General features: G+C 44.2%; 1 protein-coding gene across 3 annotated transcripts in view; it reads left to right on the plus strand.

Moving 5' to 3' along the window:
* The first annotated feature begins 1,652 nt into the window (after positions 1-1,652).
* MCM10 (minichromosome maintenance 10 replication initiation factor) overlaps positions 1,653-17,803 on the plus strand; it is a 29,670-nt gene continuing 13,519 nt past the window's right edge. Inside the window, exons 1-13 of one of the 3 annotated variants that reach the window (XM_053405748.1) lie at positions 1,653-1,750; positions 2,656-2,702; positions 3,140-3,457; positions 4,222-4,326; positions 5,147-5,275; positions 6,139-6,310; positions 6,970-7,135; positions 7,686-7,853; positions 9,691-9,807; positions 10,745-10,944; positions 13,260-13,360; positions 16,808-16,918; positions 17,004-17,121. In XM_053405748.1, the coding sequence (XP_053261723.1) occupies positions 1,668-1,750; positions 2,656-2,702; positions 3,140-3,457; positions 4,222-4,326; positions 5,147-5,275; positions 6,139-6,310; positions 6,970-7,135; positions 7,686-7,853; positions 9,691-9,807; positions 10,745-10,944; positions 13,260-13,360; positions 16,808-16,918; positions 17,004-17,121 (1,835 nt within the window). In that variant the 5' untranslated portion in view covers positions 1,653-1,667. Of the gene's footprint in view, positions 1,751-2,369; positions 2,544-2,655; positions 2,703-3,139; positions 3,458-4,221; positions 4,327-5,146; positions 5,276-6,138; positions 6,311-6,969; positions 7,136-7,685; positions 7,854-9,690; positions 9,808-10,744; positions 10,945-13,259; positions 13,361-16,807; positions 16,919-17,003; positions 17,122-17,803 lie in introns of those variants that run through there. The other 2 variants (XM_053405749.1, XM_053405750.1) reach the window with 2 other exon arrangements.

The following is a 17,803-nucleotide window of genomic DNA, read 5'->3' on the forward strand; positions in this document are numbered from 1 at the left end:
TACTGATTGTGGATTTTTTAGGCAGAGGGACAATAGTTGACGACTTCAGGCAGGGTGGGACAATAGACTGGTGTAAGGACTTGTTGAAGATCTTAGTAAAGACCCTCGCCAGCTGATCCGCACAGCCCTTCAACACCTTTCCAGTGATGCCATCAGGTCCAGCCGCCTTCCTCGGATTCACCATCCTCAATACCTTTCTCACCTCATGCTCCTCTACCGTGAATGAGGGGCCCCTATGGGCTGGTGGCTGTAATACCGGCGTCTCAGGTGGCTCCTTCTCGAAGCGAGCAAAGAAGAGGTTAAGCTCCTCCGCCAGCAAAGGGTCACCGTCGACAGCACCAAGGTTAGGTTTGTAGTTGGTAATGTGCTGAATCCCCTGCCACATCTGTCTTGTGTTGTTGCTCCTTAAATTGTCCTCAATCCTCAGCCTATAATCCCGTTTTGCCTGTCGAATACCCCTCTTCAAGTTTGCTCTTGCCACACTGTAAAGCTGCACCTCGCCTGACCTGAAAGCCCTGTTCCTTTCCCGCAACAGGCCCTGGACCTCTCTATTCATCCAGGGTTTCTGATTGGGATAAAACCGGATGGATTTGTTTACTGTGACAGTGTCTGTGCAGTGATTGTTTCTTCTCACAGTTGGGAAGAAAGATGGGTCTAGAGAACTTGGTTCTTGAGTTCAGAGGCTATGAAGGTCCCATTTATAAAACTCATGCTTGCTACATGCTCAAATGTGGCTGTTCTTGGTCTGGCCCCTAGGCAGCACATGCCCAGCACTTTTCAAGAGGATAAAGGCGATGGCCTGTGTAGCTTTGGAATGGAATTGAGAACTGTGTTAGGAAGTATCAAGGAGGCAAAAGTGCATCTGACTTCATTTGCCGTTTCACTTAATTCTATTCGGGGGAAACTAAATTGTGGGTTTAATAATACAGTATATTTTAGTAACTGAATACTTGAAGAGGAAATCCTGTAGTCCCTCCAAAGGCACCTTAATGATACAATTGCTCTTTTAAACTATAGACTAAGATTAATTGGTCCTAAAAACATTGTCATGTTGGTATGTTGATAAACCCAGTTTAATATAAAAATAAATGTTTTTTTTAAATTCACCTAACTTTGAAAAAGAGGCAATTTTATGCTTGAAGAAGAGATACTCAATTAGTTCTCATAATTAACAGCAATCCATCAAAAATAAAATTACGTTGCAAAACCTGGTTTGTATGGGCGTTTTTCCATTACATTTGCCAGCAGGAACATTGATGCAAGAGACTCTGGAGAGTCAGAGCAGGTTTCTCGAAGCAAGTTGTTACAGCGAGTGCCACACTTTTAACATTTGGGGGGGAAAGAGATGCCAGAAAAGAAGCGCTGCCTGTGACTAGAAAGACCCAGTGGACTCCATTGCAGGGCTGTCCGGCGCAGTCTTTCCGGCGCAGGCTCAGCTCTTCTCCCTCGCTGTGTGTGAGACACGCTCTGTCAAAATCCTGGGCTTCTCCGTTGTTCTCGTGGGCACTTCCGCCATGGGGAGCACTGCTTTGGCAAATCACGACCCTACTATTATTTTGCAATGCTCCCGAAGGAGCCCGGAAGCTTTCTCTCAGGCAGCCTGCAGAGCGCCTCTTCCCATTCCGCCCCTTTCTAGCTCTAGGATTCCGCGGCCTCCCTTCCGGGGCATGCGCGCGGGCGAGGGGGCGGGGCCTCGGCTCGGAATTCTGGCGGGAGCGCGGCGCCCGGGAAGGAGGTGGGAGCCGGGAAGGTGAGGCGGAGGCCGCGCGCGGGAAGGCCAGGGGCGCCTCGGCCTGGAGTTGCCTCGCTGGCCGGCAGGCGGGCCCCGGGGGAGGGCGGCGGCGGGGGGGTCCCCTTCAGATCCCAAAGCGGCTCACAAATGGCTGCAAGACGAAGCAGCGTCGCAAATGCAGGTGCCAGACTAGTCCCCCCCCCCCCCGGGTCAGGCGCCGCGAGGGCCCCGCGGCCTCCGGGTCAGGAATGCCGCTTGCCGCGGATCCCGAGGCTGGGGGACCAGGCTGGGCTAGATGACCCTGGGGGTCCCTTCCGGCCCTAGGATTCTAGGATCCGCGGGAATATGAAAGGCAAGGGGAAGATCCCTGTCCCAGCCGCCAAGCAGATGCCTCTTATGGGAAACCCAGGAGCAGGATCCGAGCACAAGAGCACCTCTCCCCTCCTGAGGGTTCCAGCAGCATTGCTGCCTCCAGCTGGGAAGGCAGAGAACTGTAGTTTTCGTCTATAAGACACCCCCTATTTTGGGGGACTCCAAGAAAATGGGGGGAGATGTATCCGTGTATAAGACACCCCTAATTTTTGGCATTTTTTAGGAAAAAACAGCCTTATACACGGAAAAATACAGTACTTATTTATACTTTCTGTGAATAAGTAACACTGGGGATTGGACTGTTGGGGTGTATTCTGCTGAAAAGGGTTGTTATCTTGGACCATGCAAGGCTTGATGAGCCCCAGCAGTTATTGAATATATACCACTCAGCTTCTCCACTCAGGTCTTAGTTTTACATGGCTTCTCTGCCGCTTTGAATGTTAGTGATACATTAACCTTCTGCTAGCCTTTTAATTTTATGGCACTCCACAGAAATTAGCTTCATTTATTAGGCATTACGTGTTTATATTATTGTTCTTATGTGTCTCTAGGGTACGTGAATTCTTCAGTAAAGTCTCTGCTGGAAAAAATATGGATGGTGAGTTTTGAATTTGTCTAATCTTCTAAAGCCATTCAGTTTCTTCCAGACTTGAAAATGTTGTCACAGCTCCATATGCCAGGTGGAACAAAGCAGCCAGGAAGAGAAGGTTGTTGCCAGTTGATTTGGAGGCAGTCCCATTCTGTTCTTTTCAGCCAGATAAATGGCAGTGCTGTGGCACGTGGAGGGATGCTTGAAGAACTTGAACTTTGTGAATTCCTGTGCAGAATTATTTGATGTGCTCTGCTGCTGAACTGCATCCCCATTTGTTTTCGGAACATCATTTCTGAGCTGGCTTGAATACTGGAACTAGATTAAGCACTGTCTGTTTTCTAATCAGGGCTCTCATTAGATGCACACTTGCATTGTATTGGGGCTGGGGGTTGTGTGTCATCTGAGCCCTGGTAAGTTGCTCCTTTTTATTTATTTTTTTCCAGGTGATGATAACTTGGACCTGCTAGCCTCCCTGTTAGAAGAGAATGAGGCAGCTGTGGGGCTGGAGTGTGAGGAGAATGGTGTTAATGTGGCTACAGATGGAGAGCCGGATGAATATAATGAGCTATTTGATGCAGAAGATGATGAATCCTATACCGAGGAAGTGGAAGCTGACGAGGGAGAGTCCAGTAGCGGCAAAGAAAATGTGTCTGAGTTGTTTGGAGATGTGGGTGACCTGTCTGAGGAAGAGGAGGAGAAAACTGTGCAGGAAACATCTCATTCTCTAGCCGAAAAGGAGAAGACCAATCAACATCTGCAAGGTAAAAATCATTATTTCATTTTGGATGGTTTAAAGTTGCTCACCTTGCAAACTTGAGGCTTTTGTCTTAACCATACCTATTAATACAAAAGATTTTCAATGCATAATCCGCCCTCGGCACATGAGCCAAGTCTGCCCTCATGTGAAGGACCTCTGTGCTGTGCTCTAGGCTCCTCTGTTCTCGGAAGATTTCCTTCTGTGACTTCTAGCTTTTCGATTTGAAAGCAAGTGGGAGGATAGGGAAATAATCAAGGGCCTCAAGACTCAAACATCCCTGTGTTCTGTCATGGCACAGATTAGGAAGGATAGACCTAGGGAAAGAGTAGTGGTTGTGATAACACTTGTTAAGCCAGGCATTTCCAAAGTCCCTTTCCGGCCCAATCCGTCCCCTGTGGCAGTTTATTGGCCCTCATGGCCCTTCACTTCATCAAATCTGGCCCTCTTTGAAAAAAGTTTGGACACCACTGTGTTAAGCATTTCACATTGTTCAAGGCGGCAGAATTGATGGTTTGGGATCAGAGAGAAATCCCGTATGGTGCGCTGTTAAATGGAGTTTATTATATCACAGGCGATCTCTCCTATCAAAGCCTCGCTCTTGGGGAGTGAGAGCTGGGCACTTTACAGGGAACACGGTGAAAATTTGACTTTTGGTTATGCACTTTACTTTTTACCTAAGTTATTTTTATTGATGACAAATGGCTGTTTAATTAACCATGTATTTAAATAAGATACTTTTTAAATGTCCATTTATTGTTTTCGACTTAGATGAACTGAGGAAATTGCGGGAGCAGATGAAGACACTCCAGGAGCAACTGCAAAAGACAGCAATAGGGCAGCCTGCTCACATGGCCCCTAGCAAGAAAAGTTCTGGTAACTGGATTATTTGTTTTATGTAGCTGTTCAGCATCTAAACTCAAGCTTATTGCTAGGTTATTGTGGTAATCCTTAGTGATATCTCTTTGGAGCCTTTAATATCAAAGCATTCTATTGGATTGTGTGGATTTTTATAAAAGCCAGCCTGAGCAAGTTGTTAAATTCACTACATTAGAGCCTTGCTGGTGCACTCCTGAGATTATCAAGATAATAAGCAGACTTCCATATTACCCATGAACTTAAAGGTTGGTGCATTGATGGCCCAAAAAATCCCAATTGAAAAATATGGAAACATATGCTTCTTGTCTCTCAAAATGTACCATCTCCATTTGGGAGTAAACATAATCTTTTTGTACGCCAGCAAATATTGCATGCTAATCCCTCCACTGCTGCTTTGGCTGCATAAGGAGTAGAACTGAGTTTGCTAGTAATATACAGGATGTTTTATTTAAGAGGCTTGTTTCTTCTCTGTTGCTCTAGCTCAGACGCCTGGGGAACGTAAGGCTGTGTCTAACTCAATCATGAGGTCTTTCAGATGTTGCTGGACACCAGCTACCATCATCCCTGACCATTGATCATGCTGGCTGGGAGTGGAGTGATGGAAGTTGGAGTCCAACAAACTGCTGGAAGGCCACCGGCTGCCCACCCCTGACCCTAACTTGAGTTTGCACACTCTGTTTCATAATTTATTATCCAGGAAGCCATTAGGGCTGCAGTCTTTAAATGCACTTAACTAGGGAGTAACCCCATTACGTATTGTAAATAGGTGGGAGAGTGCATTGTAAGGCTTTTAAATATTCTTTCATTTCTTAACCAGGTAAGTCTCCTGCTGCCCCCTTAAAGCAAAGGAAGCTTCACGAGTCACCTTGTTTCTCAGCCCAGCTCAGCTGTCCTGCATTGGCCGCAAACACAGGTCAGGGCCAGAAGATGAAACCTTCACTGTCTGGTATAGTAGTCAATATTTGTTCTCAGTCACGTCAGTTGATGCACGATGTTTTGAATTTCATTTTCACAGAAATGATAGATATTACTTTGCTTGTTTTCCGAAATTAATATTGCTGAATATTTTTGATGCTGCCAATGTAGATATGTTGTCAAAAGAATTGATCTTATGTCTTGGCAGCATGACTAGTAATTGCAATTGAGTGGAAAACAACCCTGAATCTTACACTGGGTGCTTAGTACCACTTACTCTGGAATAGAGCTATAATGGAGAAGGTCACACATAATCCCAGATCACCCTTAAAGAAAAGGGACTTACTACCTTGTGAATTCTGCAGCAAGAATGTAACAGGCAGGCTGGATATAATTCTGCCTGCAGAGTTTGAAATGTGTTGAGCATGGGAAGCCTGTACATGTGTGAATTACAAGCGTGTCTGCTGAAGAGGGACTGATGCTGAGGGAGATGGTGTTTACACCGGAGAGCCTTGCTGGATCAGACTTCGGCCCAACTAGTCCAGCATCCAGTTCTCACCACCTGGGTACCTGTGGAAAATTGCACAGAGGAGATGAGCACAGCAGCCCTCCCTTCTTGGGCGCCCCAGCAGCTGGTACTCGGAGGTTCCTGGTAGCACACAGCCACCAAGATTTTGTGTCCGCCACTGCTTCTAGCTTGTCCTCTGTTGCTCAAAATGGCTAGCTTTTGGCAGCAGATGGGAAGGTGAAAACATTTTAATGCAGAATTAGTTGTCTGTCTTGGCTCTGTGACATGACACACAGCTTTTGCCAAAGATTATTTTTCTGAAAAAAAGTTCAACTGTGCTTTTCACAAGGTATGACTTTTCCGTTTTTCCCCTGTTCCTCTTACAGAGAATAAAAGACATGCTTCAAAACCAGTTTCAGGTTTGTCGCCTCAGCCTCTGAAGTCCATGACTGGGAACAGACCTGATTTGGGCACCAGTCAGAGATCCCAAGGGCCAAAGAATGCCGGTGTGAATAGTCAAGAAGTCTCCTTTGAAACCTTCTCTGGACTGAGGCTAAGGTCAGCAAGCTTATGGGGGAAATGTTGGGTTTGTTCCTTGAGTATAGCTTGTGGCCTAAAACTGTTTAGATACCTTGCTAATATTATTATTTTTTAAAATCAGCACCACAGATTTATGGATTTTGACTTCTGCATGAAAGCTGCAAATTAAGTGCATCATTTCTTTTGAATATTTTTTTTAAAAAAATACTTTATTGAATTCAAACTTAAACAGGATTACATAACAGCAACAGCAAATGAAACTCGTTCCCACCCTCCCTTTTATGTCTTTTTATCATGGCAAAGGACTGTGCAAAGCACCAGATTTCAGCCATTGAAAAGCTTACAAGTTAGTTTCTGAGACTGAATTGTCTTCATGCATATGTATTTTAGCCTTAATAACTAGAAACATGTCTTTGTGTCCTTTTTTTAAAAAAATGAAAGTACAGATGCTCAGGAAGCTGATTTTTGCATTCCATACCCAATTCTGAGCTCTCTGTGTATTTTTGAAACTCCACACTCCTCCTTTCCCTGGGCTGGAAATGTTTACACAGACTAGTGATGAAGCCCCTCTTGTTGCCCTGAGTGCAACAATTTAGTGGAGCTCCACAGAGGGGATTTGATGGAAGTTTCCCTATCCCTTTGTCATTCTAATAGTTTCCTCCTTGTTTTCATTGCAGAAAACCCCGTGTATCCTCTGTTGAGATGGAAAGAAAAATGACAGGCCGAAAGTTTATTAGACTTTCTCAATTGCAAGACAAGCTTGCTTCATTAAACCTTGAGGAAACAGACTGGGTAACGTTTGGAGTCATCATAAAGAAAGTCACGCCTCAGAGCTCCAATAACGTAAATGGTTTTATGATGTTATGTCCTCTCAAGTACGACATTTTGTTGAAGTAAAAAATTGGTTACCATCTTAAAATTCTTGTTTATGAATAAGCCTACAGTCGTCTTGGGCATCTGGAATGTTGCCCTCTGCCCTATTGCAGTACTGGTGCTGTAAACACCATCACAGGTAGGGCTGTCCTCTCCACATTCCTGGTGAAGCCGAACGTTGGCAGATAAAAGAAAGTACTTACTCATGCAGCACATAGTCAGTATATGGAGTATAGACAGTGCTTGGCTGAAAACAAACCATAGTGGCTGCTATGGTTAAAGCATTCAAAGTAGCTGCTTCCCCAAGCAGGTCATCGTAAGCATGCTTACCAGGAAGCAAGCTCCTTGAACACAGTGGGATTTCTGCGTAAATATGCATAGGATTGTGCTATTAAACACCTTTACAGCAGACATCTTGCTGTGTATGTAACGTTCTCTGGTGATGGTAATTATTTTAAGGCTGACTCAAAGGATTGTAGTTATTTTGTTCTTTTTATTTGCTCCCAATCTGCATATCCAGGGTAGAACCTTCAGCATCTGGCGCTTGAATGACCTGCATAACTTCAGCCGCTGTGTCTCATTGTTTCTGTTTGGTGATGTTCACAAAGATCACTGGAAGACAGAGCAAGGCATGGTCATAGGACTACTCAATGCTAATCTCATGAAACCAAGAGAAGGATCAGACGAGGTGTGTGTAGATCTGTCTCTATACAAAATATATACAGTGGTACCTTGGGCTACATACGCTTCAGGTTACAGACTCCCCTAACCCAGAAATAGTGCTTCAGGTTAAGAACTTTGCTTCAGAATGAGAACAGAAATCGTGCTTCGGCGGCGTGGCGGCAGCAGGAGGCCCCATTAGCTAAAGTGGTCTTCAGGTTAAGAACAGTTTCAGGTTAAGTACGGACCTCTGGAACGAATTAAGTACTTAACCCGAGATACCACTGTATTTAAAAACAGGTGATTTTGGTTTTTTGACATACAGTTTATTGATTTCTCCATAGGGAACTCTCAACCATATTGTATAACGCTTTGCATAGACATCAGTGTAGAAAAGATGAGGAAATCCTTTGTTTTCTCTGTCTCCCCATATAAATATTCCTTCTCCTTGGCCACAGTTGCGTCTGTCACACAGGAAGTCTTTGAAGTCTTCTCTTTAACTACGTCTTGAAGTAGCAGCCCCTTGCCTCTCTTGATGGCTGCTCAGTCCCTGGAGGGAAGCAAGGGTTCGGCCTTTGTATCCCCTTTGCGGAGGGTACATGGCACTGTGGAAACCTCTGTAAAGGCAAATAGCATAGCTGAACAGTGCAGCTCTGATCATACTGGCTGGCTTCAAGTTATTGTGCGGGAGATGAGGCCTGCTGGCAGTTAGCTGCGGGAAGCAGCTCGTGAGATTGACTAAGAGAAAATAGAGCTGTAACAAGTTTGCAGAAGGCTTTGATTTGCAAACAAGTATCCTATAAAGCAGTTCTCTTTACTTGCAAATGCCTCGCCCTACAGATCCAGAGGTCGCTTTCACTCTCTGCTTTTTATTGGATCTCTCACTCACCTGACCTGACCTGATCCAGCCTCATTGCTGAGGTTTTTGTTAAGCAGGGTATGGGGTTTGTTGGGAAATGGCAATTGCCCTGACCATGATGTGTAGCAATGAGGCAGTGGGTGGGAGGCAGATGTCATAGACCCACAGAGGAAGGATTATGCACCTGTGTGTTTTTAAGGAAGAAGTGGCACAACCCTTGGCATAGCATGATGTTAACTTGAGCCCTGGACTGAATCCTTGGCTATTTTCAGTTCAAAAGAATGCTGTGTATGAAAAGGATAACATTGATGAAAAATTAAAAATGGTGTTTGTCCTCGGACTAAATCTCAAATAGTTACTGGCAGGGCATCCCAGTCACATCCAGGTGCCCAGTTGAATGAGATCTTACTCAAGGCTGAGGAAATGCTGCATTCTTTTCACCTGATGGCAGCTATCAAGCCATGGGCGAAAGGCGTGGAGGTGGAGAAAATGCAAGTGCCTGCCAGTATATATTGGAGTAATATTGTGTTTTTTGACTGAAATATTTTTTAGAAACCCTTGCTGGCAATGAAAAGAAGCAGAGAGTCCCTGTTTCAAAATAGCACCAGGCGGCATCTTGGCTGGGACTCCGTCATGACTTGAAGAGGGGATGCATTGCTACAAATATACACAGCCTATCTACCATTCTCCCTCCCTCCCTCTATCTATCTATCTATATTTTTTTTTATTAAAAAAAACACAACTTTGCTGGGGAGCAAACAAAAGGAACACACATTTTCCTGTATCTTTTCAGAGCAGGAAATGGGAAAGCTGAGCCTTGATGCTTGCTAGAAACAACTGGTGACTGAGCAGAGTCAAAATTTGTGGACCCCTACTGACTTCTCATAGCGACACAATTTTTCCCTTGCTAATGGCACTTAAAGCACTACCTCCAGTGAAAGCTAATGCCCCTGGCTGAGACGAGTCCCTTCATCTCTCTGAAGCTTGTTGTACTTCTTCTGGTTAGGTGTGTGTGTCTGTCGATCATCCCCAGAAGATCTTACTTCTGGGTGAGGCTATGGACTTGGGAACCTGTAAAGCAAGGAAGAAAAATGGCGAGCCCTGTGCACAGATGGTTAACCTGGTATGTATAGCTCATCTGACATTACACTGTGCTTGGTGTGAGCTTGTGCAGATGTCACCTGAGGGCTTACAGTTTAGTTTTGTGATTGTGCTAGTCACAATTTATAGCAGAGGTTGCTGACTTTTGGGGCTGATGGGCACATTTGCAAGCTGGTGTGGGCACCACAACCTGCTGTGTTGCATAGAGTCTAATGCTACTTCCAAGCTTGATTTCAGAGTGGGGAGGGGACCCTGTGGTCACCAGTAAAAGGCTCTCTTGGCACACACCGTACGTGCCCACAGCCACCATATTGGTAGCCCTTTATATCAGAGCAGAGATGGTGACCTCACGTGTGTTGGAGGGCCAAACTGTCCACCCAACATATGGCCAAAAGTCACACCTGTTATTTTTCTCTCCAATGAGAATTTACCAGGTTTTGATGGGAAAGGGCAGAGGAAGACAGTAATAGGATTTCTAAAACTAATCTTCCCTGCTCAGTCCTAATGTGTCCCCTTCCATATTTTTCCTGCCCAAATCCCTTGATCAATACCACTTCTCTTTTTCCATTTGCATGTACAAATACCTGTGCTACCGGGAACCTGAGAGACTGCAGAAAGTAGCTGCAGGTTTGGAGCAGCACACACTAGAGATGACTGACTTAAATTTGATCAAAGCTTTTCTCATGGAGGAGATTTAAGCCACCTTGTGTACTCCTGCCTGCCATAAACAGCTATAGTTCTTAGTCTTTTAATTATAATGATTTTTGTTAGTTGTTTTCCGCAAGGCATCTCAGAGACAACTGGCGCCTTACTTTTTCAAGCTTAGTGTTTGCCCATAGCTTCTGATTTCCACTAGAGCCCAATGCGTCTGCAAACAGAAGCATGTTTCCTTTTCTCATATTTTGCTCTGTTGTGACAAGTACACAAGGACGAACTCCCTCGTCTTTCTCTTTCTTCAGAATGAATGTGAATATTGCCAGTACCATGTCCAGTCCCAGTACCGGCGGCTCAGTTCAAAGCGGGCGGACCTGCAGTCGACCTTCTCAGATTCCCGAGCTCCGAAGAGAGCAGCAAAGAAGAGCCTTGGCTTGAAAGAGAGGCTTTGTCAGGATGGCTTTTACTACGGCGGGGTTTCCTCAGCTGCTTATGCAGCTTCAGCGTAAGAGAAACTACATCTCAGTGTCCTTCTGTGAAAGTTCCCTTCCGGATGAATGTGAACATTGTTCACTTGCATTTTTTCCTGAATTTAACTTTATTAGATCAGTTTAAAACAGGGGCGGGGGACCTTTTCAGCCAGAGAACCACATTCTCACTTGGGCAATCTTCTGGGGCCACAGATTGGCGATGAGCAAGGCCAGAGGCAAAAGTAAATTTTCCCTTTGTATGGAAGACTCCATGGACTTGATGGCAGCGGCAGTTTGATCCATCTTTTAGATTTAGTGAAGCTAGTCTCAAACGTTTGTTGTTTTTTTAAAAAAATATATTTATTGAAATTTTCAAAAAATATAAAAGAAAAACAGAAAAGAAAAAAGAGAAAGAAAAAGAAAAAGCTACATGTGAAAAAGTTTACATTACTTGCTTTCCATACCCAATTTCCTTGATGTTTAGGTGGAATCTTCTTTCTTGTAGTTTGGATCCATTGCTCCGTGTCCGCTTCTCTGGAGCAGCAGAAAACAACCTTTCTCCCTCCTCTATGTGACATCCTTTTATATATTTGAACATGGCTATCATATCACCCCTTAACCTCCTCTTCTCCAGGCTAAACATGCCCAGCTCCCTTAGCTGTTCCTCATAAGGCATCGTTTCCAGGCCTTTGACCATTTTGGTTGCCCTCCTCTGGACACGTTCCAATTTGTCAGTGTCCTTCTTGAACTGTGGTGCCCAGATCTGGACACAGTACTCCAGGTGAGGTCTGACCAGAGCAGAATACAGTGGCACTATTACTTCCCTTGATCTAGATGCTATACTCCTATTGATGCAGCCCAGAATTGCATTGGCTTTTTTAGCTGCCGCATCACACTGTTGGCTCATGTCAAGTTTGTGGTCAACCAAGACTCCTAGATCCTTTTCACATGTACTGCTCTCAAGCCAGGTGTCACCCATCTTGTATTTGTGCCTCACATTTTTTTTGCCCAAGTGCAATACTTTACATTTCTCCCTGTTAAAATTCATCTTGTTTGTTTTGGCCCCGTTCTCTAATCTGTCAAGGTCGTTTTGAAGTGTGATCCTGTCCTCTGGGGTGTTAGCCACCCCTCCCAGTTTGGTGTCATCTGCAAATTTGATCAGGATTCCCTTGAGTCCATCATCCAAGTTGTTGATAAAGATGTTGAATAAGACCGAGCCCAAGACAGGGATTGTGTATTAGAAATACACAATCTCTTTGAGGTCCTCTCCCCTAGCATGGAAGACGAAGAGCAGGCTCCATTTGAGGATCTCTCCCTCATTACAGTCGATCAGGTATATGAAGACGAGCAGCAAAGTCAGTCCTCAGGGAATGTGCAGGCGACCTTGGAACGGACAGCTCACGGAAGAACCCCGACCAAACCTAAGAGGAGGCGTGTAGTGGTGATAGGGGATTCCCTACTGAGGGGAACAGAAGCAGTGATCTGTGGGCCTGACAAGATGTCTCGGGAAGTGTGCTGTCTCCCCGGGGCTAAGATTCAAGATGTAACTGAACGACTGCAAGGAATCATAAAACCCACTGACAAATACCCCTTCCTCTTGGTTCATGTGGGAACCAATGACACTGCAAGCAATAGCCTCCAGTTCAAGAAGGACACTGACAAACTGGAACGTGTCCAGAGGAGGGTAACCAAAATGGTCAAAGGCCTTATGAGGAACGGCTAAGGGAGCTGGGCATGTTTAGCCTGGAGAAGAGGAGGTTAAGGGGTGATATGATAGCCATGTTCAAATATATAAAAGGATGTCACATAGAGGAGGGAGAAAGGTTGTTTTCTGCTGCTCCAGAGAAGCGGACACGGAGCAATGGATCCAAACTACATGAAAGAAGATTCTACCTAAACATTAGGAAGAACTTCCTGACAGTAAGAGCTGTTCGACAGTGGAATTTCCTGCCAAGGAGTGTGGTGGAGTCTCCTTCTTTGGAGGTCTTTAAGCAGAGGCTTGACAACCATATGTCAGGAGTGCTCTGATGGTGTTTCCTGCTTGGCAGGGGGTTGGACTCGATGGCCCTTGTGGTCTCTTCCAACTCTATGATTCTATGACTTGTGCTGGTGCAAAATGTTTAACTGCTGCTCCACGTTGTGTTAAATGTTTTGTGTTGCTGGAGTTTTTAGTGGTTGGTTTATTGGTCTCTACATGCTGTGAATGGCCCACAGAATGCAACTGGATAGTAAGAAACAGATAATTAGGCACAGTTTTTGACTACCCTACTATAATCACAACCACGGTGATTCCGCTTATATGGGTGGTGTCATTCCCTCTGTTGAGTTGCGCTCTGCTTTACTTCTTCAGTGCAGCAGCTGCCGCCCCAAAGAAGAAAATCCAAACAACTCTGTCCAATTTGGTTGTAAGAGGAGTTGATGCAATTCTACAGGAGACCAAGCAGAAACTGGGTAACACGTTCTCTTCTGTTTTCTTAAAATGTCCCCTTGCTGTAAAATGTCTTTAACATCCGTCAAACATGGATAGCTCAGTCGGTTGCGCAGGAGACTCTGTAAACCATGGTTTGCAGTTGGGAGCCAGCCTTGGGAATGTATAATCTTTCACCCTCTCCCTTTTACTTGAAGACTGGCACAAGCCATGGCCAGCCCTAACCATGTTTCCTCGAAACCTGTTTCAAATTGTGGCTCATGAATGAAACTTGGCTGGTGTTCATGAGGGTTACTTTTGGTTCACAGGTAGCAAGATACCATGGTTAATACTTCAAAGGGAAGAGGGAGGGAGGAGATGTTCCAGAGACTAACTAAGGAAGAACAAGTATATTTCCAAGGCAGGCTCCCCATTTGAAAAGTATGCCTAGGCCAGTGGTGCCCAACCTTTTAGAGATCAAGTGCCCAAACTGCAACCCAAATCCACTTATTCATCACAAAGTGCCAAGACGGCAATTTAACCTGTATACAGTGGTACCTCTACTTACGAACGCGATCCGTTCCAAGGTGCCGTTCGCACCCTGAAAAGTCCGTAAGTAGAGCGCCGCTACTGCACATGCGCAAAGTGCATAGATTGCTTCTGCACAAAGCGCAGGCAAACCCGGAAGTAAACACTTCTGGGTTTGCCGCGTTCATGACCTGAAAGTTGCGTAACCAGAGCAGTACGTAACTAGAGGTATGACTGTATCTCATTTTTCCTGTGTGTTTCACGTTTCTTCTTTATGACTGCTGGTGTAATAAATAATCCTTCATAAAAGTTATTACATAACATTCTTCATTAAGTTATCTTTCCATTCATATATAATTTTATGACCTAACTCAGTGCTTTTTTTCCTTTAAAAATGATTAGGAGTACTCTAATTTTGACTCAAGAAAATCAGTTCAAATTGGGAAAAATAAATACAGTGAATTTCTTCTCCTGTTAAATTCACAAAATGTATAGGGGTATGTGTCCCCACGTAAAAAAGCACTGGTATTATTCAAAAAAAAATTGTGTTATGAGCCATCAAACCTCTGAAATACACTTTTCCCAGAAGGTTTCACACTAGTGTACACCACTAGTGTACACTGGAGGGCTATACTAAGAGCCACCCTCTCCCAGTTGTTAATTTGGGATAATAATAATTGTCTGTGTACGCACATACAAATATGTGTGTGTATATATAAATAATATATATATTCCCCCCAATGAAAGAAGGCTTGAGCTTCATTATGAGCCCTGTCTTTGCATCAGATGTCAAAGAAATAAACAACTGTTTGACTTTTAGAAGACATCTGAAGGCAGCCCTGTTCAGGAAAGTATTTTGCATTTGAAGTTTCCCCCCCTGTTTTTAACATTCTGTTGGAAGCCACCCCGTGTGGCTGGGGAAACCCAGCCAGACTGGCAGGTTAAAAATAATGAATAATAATAATAATAATAATAATAATAATAATAATAATAATATTTTTGCCACTTCTTCAGCTGCCATTTGATCGCAGCCTCTACGGAATGAATTCCTTTGTTGGCTTCCGTGGGACAGCCCAGTGAACATATAAACCTAGCAGTCCCTTCTTAGGTTGCTATCTTTATATGCTTGCTGACTGACCTGGGAGTTAAACCCTGTTGAACTCAAGGCAACTTACTCCTGAGTAGAAACAAACTGGAGAGAAGCCATGGAGCATCAAAAGTCACACCTGTTACGCAAGAAAGTTGGTTTCCAGGTGGAAAAATCTAAATTGGAAACAGAATTGCTAGACTCCAAAACTAAGACTTTGTCAAAAATGTATAACTTGCTGTTGAAATGGAATACTCAGGATGAAATGGTTAAATCTGTAATGATTAAATGGGCACAAGACGTTGGACATAATATTATGTTTGCTGACTGGGAACAGTTGTGGACCACCGGGATTAAATTTACGGCATGTAATGCCTTAAGAGAAAATATTATGAAAATGATATATAGGTGGTACATGACCCCAGTCAAGCTTGCAAAAATCTATCATCTGCCCGATAACAAATGTTGGAAATGTAAGGAAAATGAAGATACATTCTTTCACCTTTGGTGGACGTGTCCCAGGATTAAGGCTTTCTGGGAAATGATATATAATGAATTGAAAAAGGTATTTAAATATACCTTCTTGAAGAAACCAGAGGCCTTTCTCTTGGGCATGGCCGGCCAAGTGGTGCCAAAGAAGGACAGAACTTTTTTTATGTATGCTACAACAGCAGCAAGAATACTCATCGCAAAGTATTGGAAGACGCAAGATCTACCCACTCTGGAAGAATGGCAGATGAAACTGATTGACTGTATGGGATTGGCAGAAATGACGAGCAGAATCCGTGACCAGGGAGAAGAGTCGGCAGAAGAAGATTGGAAAAAATTTAAGGACTATTTACAGAAATATTGTAAAATTAAGGAAAGTTAAATGGTGTTGGATTGAAATTAAGTGGTTTCTAGCTGTAATGATATAAAGGAACATAGATGGGGAAAAAAGGGTCTGGAAAATAAGGTAATATTACAAGCTGTAATGCTTTAAGTGAAGGATTTGCTGAACAAATAAGGTTAATTGGAATACGAGGAGGAGAAGTATGAGGAGGTCTGAGAAATTTGTTATTGAAAAGTATGTTTTATGAACTATATGTCTTTTTTAATTTTTTTGTTTGTTCTGTTTTTGTTTGTTTGTTTTAAAAAAAATTGGAAAATTTAATAAATATTTAAAAAAACAAAAACAAAAGTCACACCTGTTACGCACCTCGCTCGCACGCCAGTGTCGCGTGGCTCTAAACGCGCCCAAGAGCAGAGCAGGAAGGCGGGTTGGGCACAACCAGACTTGATGGCGGGGAGGCGGAGCCAGTCCAGAGGCAGCCGTCAGGTTTGGTTGCGGTGCCCTGCAAGCCCTCCTCCTCCTCCCACCCCCACAGAACAGCTGGTCATAGGCTTGACAGCGTTCCTGCATCACAGGAGCCTTCCTCTACTCCTCCCTCCCCCCCCAAGGGGAAGTGGCCAGGAGCTCCTAGGCGACCACACACATGCCCACAGAGAGGGCGCTGAGTGCCCTCTCTGACACGCATGCCATAGGTTCGCCACCACTGGCCTAGGCTGTTCTTAATCTGTGTGCTGCTTTCATCCCAGGTTTAGGCTTCTTTGTGTGTGCTTCGAGTAGTATAATTTTGACTAGTCACAACACACGAGTTGTGTTCCTTGAGGCTGCATTGCCTTAGAGTTGCCAGCCAGTGGTGATCTATTTAGCTATCTCACAGGCTTCTGCAGTTTTAGTAGGGATGGTTCACTTGTCCGGTTTTAAATATCTCCTAAGGGCTAGAAATTTGTTTTGGATTTTCTTTGAAGGGCAAGCAGGACTCAGCGTCATCAACCACCTGTGACTAGTCTGTGAGTCTGCTGCATTGTTACATTGCATGTTCTGTTTCAGGTTTGCCAAAACAACCTTTGCCATGTTCAGAGGAATTCAAAGAACTATTGTCAGTGCCCTCTTTTGGAGCAAGAAACCTGAATAAACACCTAGCCAAAGCCAGTGCACCAGGTATGTCTGCGGGGGGAAAGCAACCTATTTGACTCCTGCTGAGCAACATCTGACTCACCTACAACTTTATTTATGTCCTCCCCAGTATCTGTTGGGAAGCAAAATCCAGCATTCCAGTCCATCTCTGCTTCAGCACTGATTAAGCAACAGAAGCAGCAAATGCTGGAAGCCAGGAAAAGGAGGTCTGAAGAGATGCAGAAGAGGTAACACCATGATGGTCATGTGAGGACATGGTTCAGTAGCCCAAAGTGCTTCTTTTTCAGTGTTATTCACTGTAGGTGTGATACACTCAGTAACTTAGAATCATAGAACTGTAGAGTTGGAAGGGACCATGTGAGCCATCTAGTCCAACCCTCTGCAATGCAGGAATCTTTTCCCCAACGTGGGGCTTGAATGCACAGCCCTGACATTTAAGAGACTCATGCTCTACCAACTAAGCTATCCAGCATCTATTAATTTAAGTGAGTCAGCTCTGAGTAAGACTTAGTTGGATCTCACCCCATGCTATTTCAAATCCAATATTAAATATCTAGCATATATAATACATTTTTATTTATTTCTACTGTTTACTCAACTTGTTGGTCCCTTTATGCAGGTGTCTCAAGATGACTCACAGAATAAAATCCAATCCAATTTTTTAAAGAACCAGCGCAGAAGCTCATAAAACCATTAAAAAATATCCTTCCATTTTCCAAACTAACTAAGCATACCAAGGAAAGTTGAAGTTGGCATATCATGAACAAAAGGGGGGAAAGCCTCCAGTAAAATCAAAACTGGGTCATAGGAATCTGCCTTCTATCAAGCCAGATCTGTTGTCCATCTGGCCCTTTATTGTGTATCACAGGGATTGGGGTTAATGAGACCCAACACGTGTCCCAGTTTGGC

Source organism: Podarcis raffonei, chromosome 10 (assembly GCF_027172205.1).
Source record: "Podarcis raffonei isolate rPodRaf1 chromosome 10, rPodRaf1.pri, whole genome shotgun sequence".
NCBI classification, from domain to species: Eukaryota; Metazoa; Chordata; class Lepidosauria; order Squamata; family Lacertidae; genus Podarcis; species Podarcis raffonei.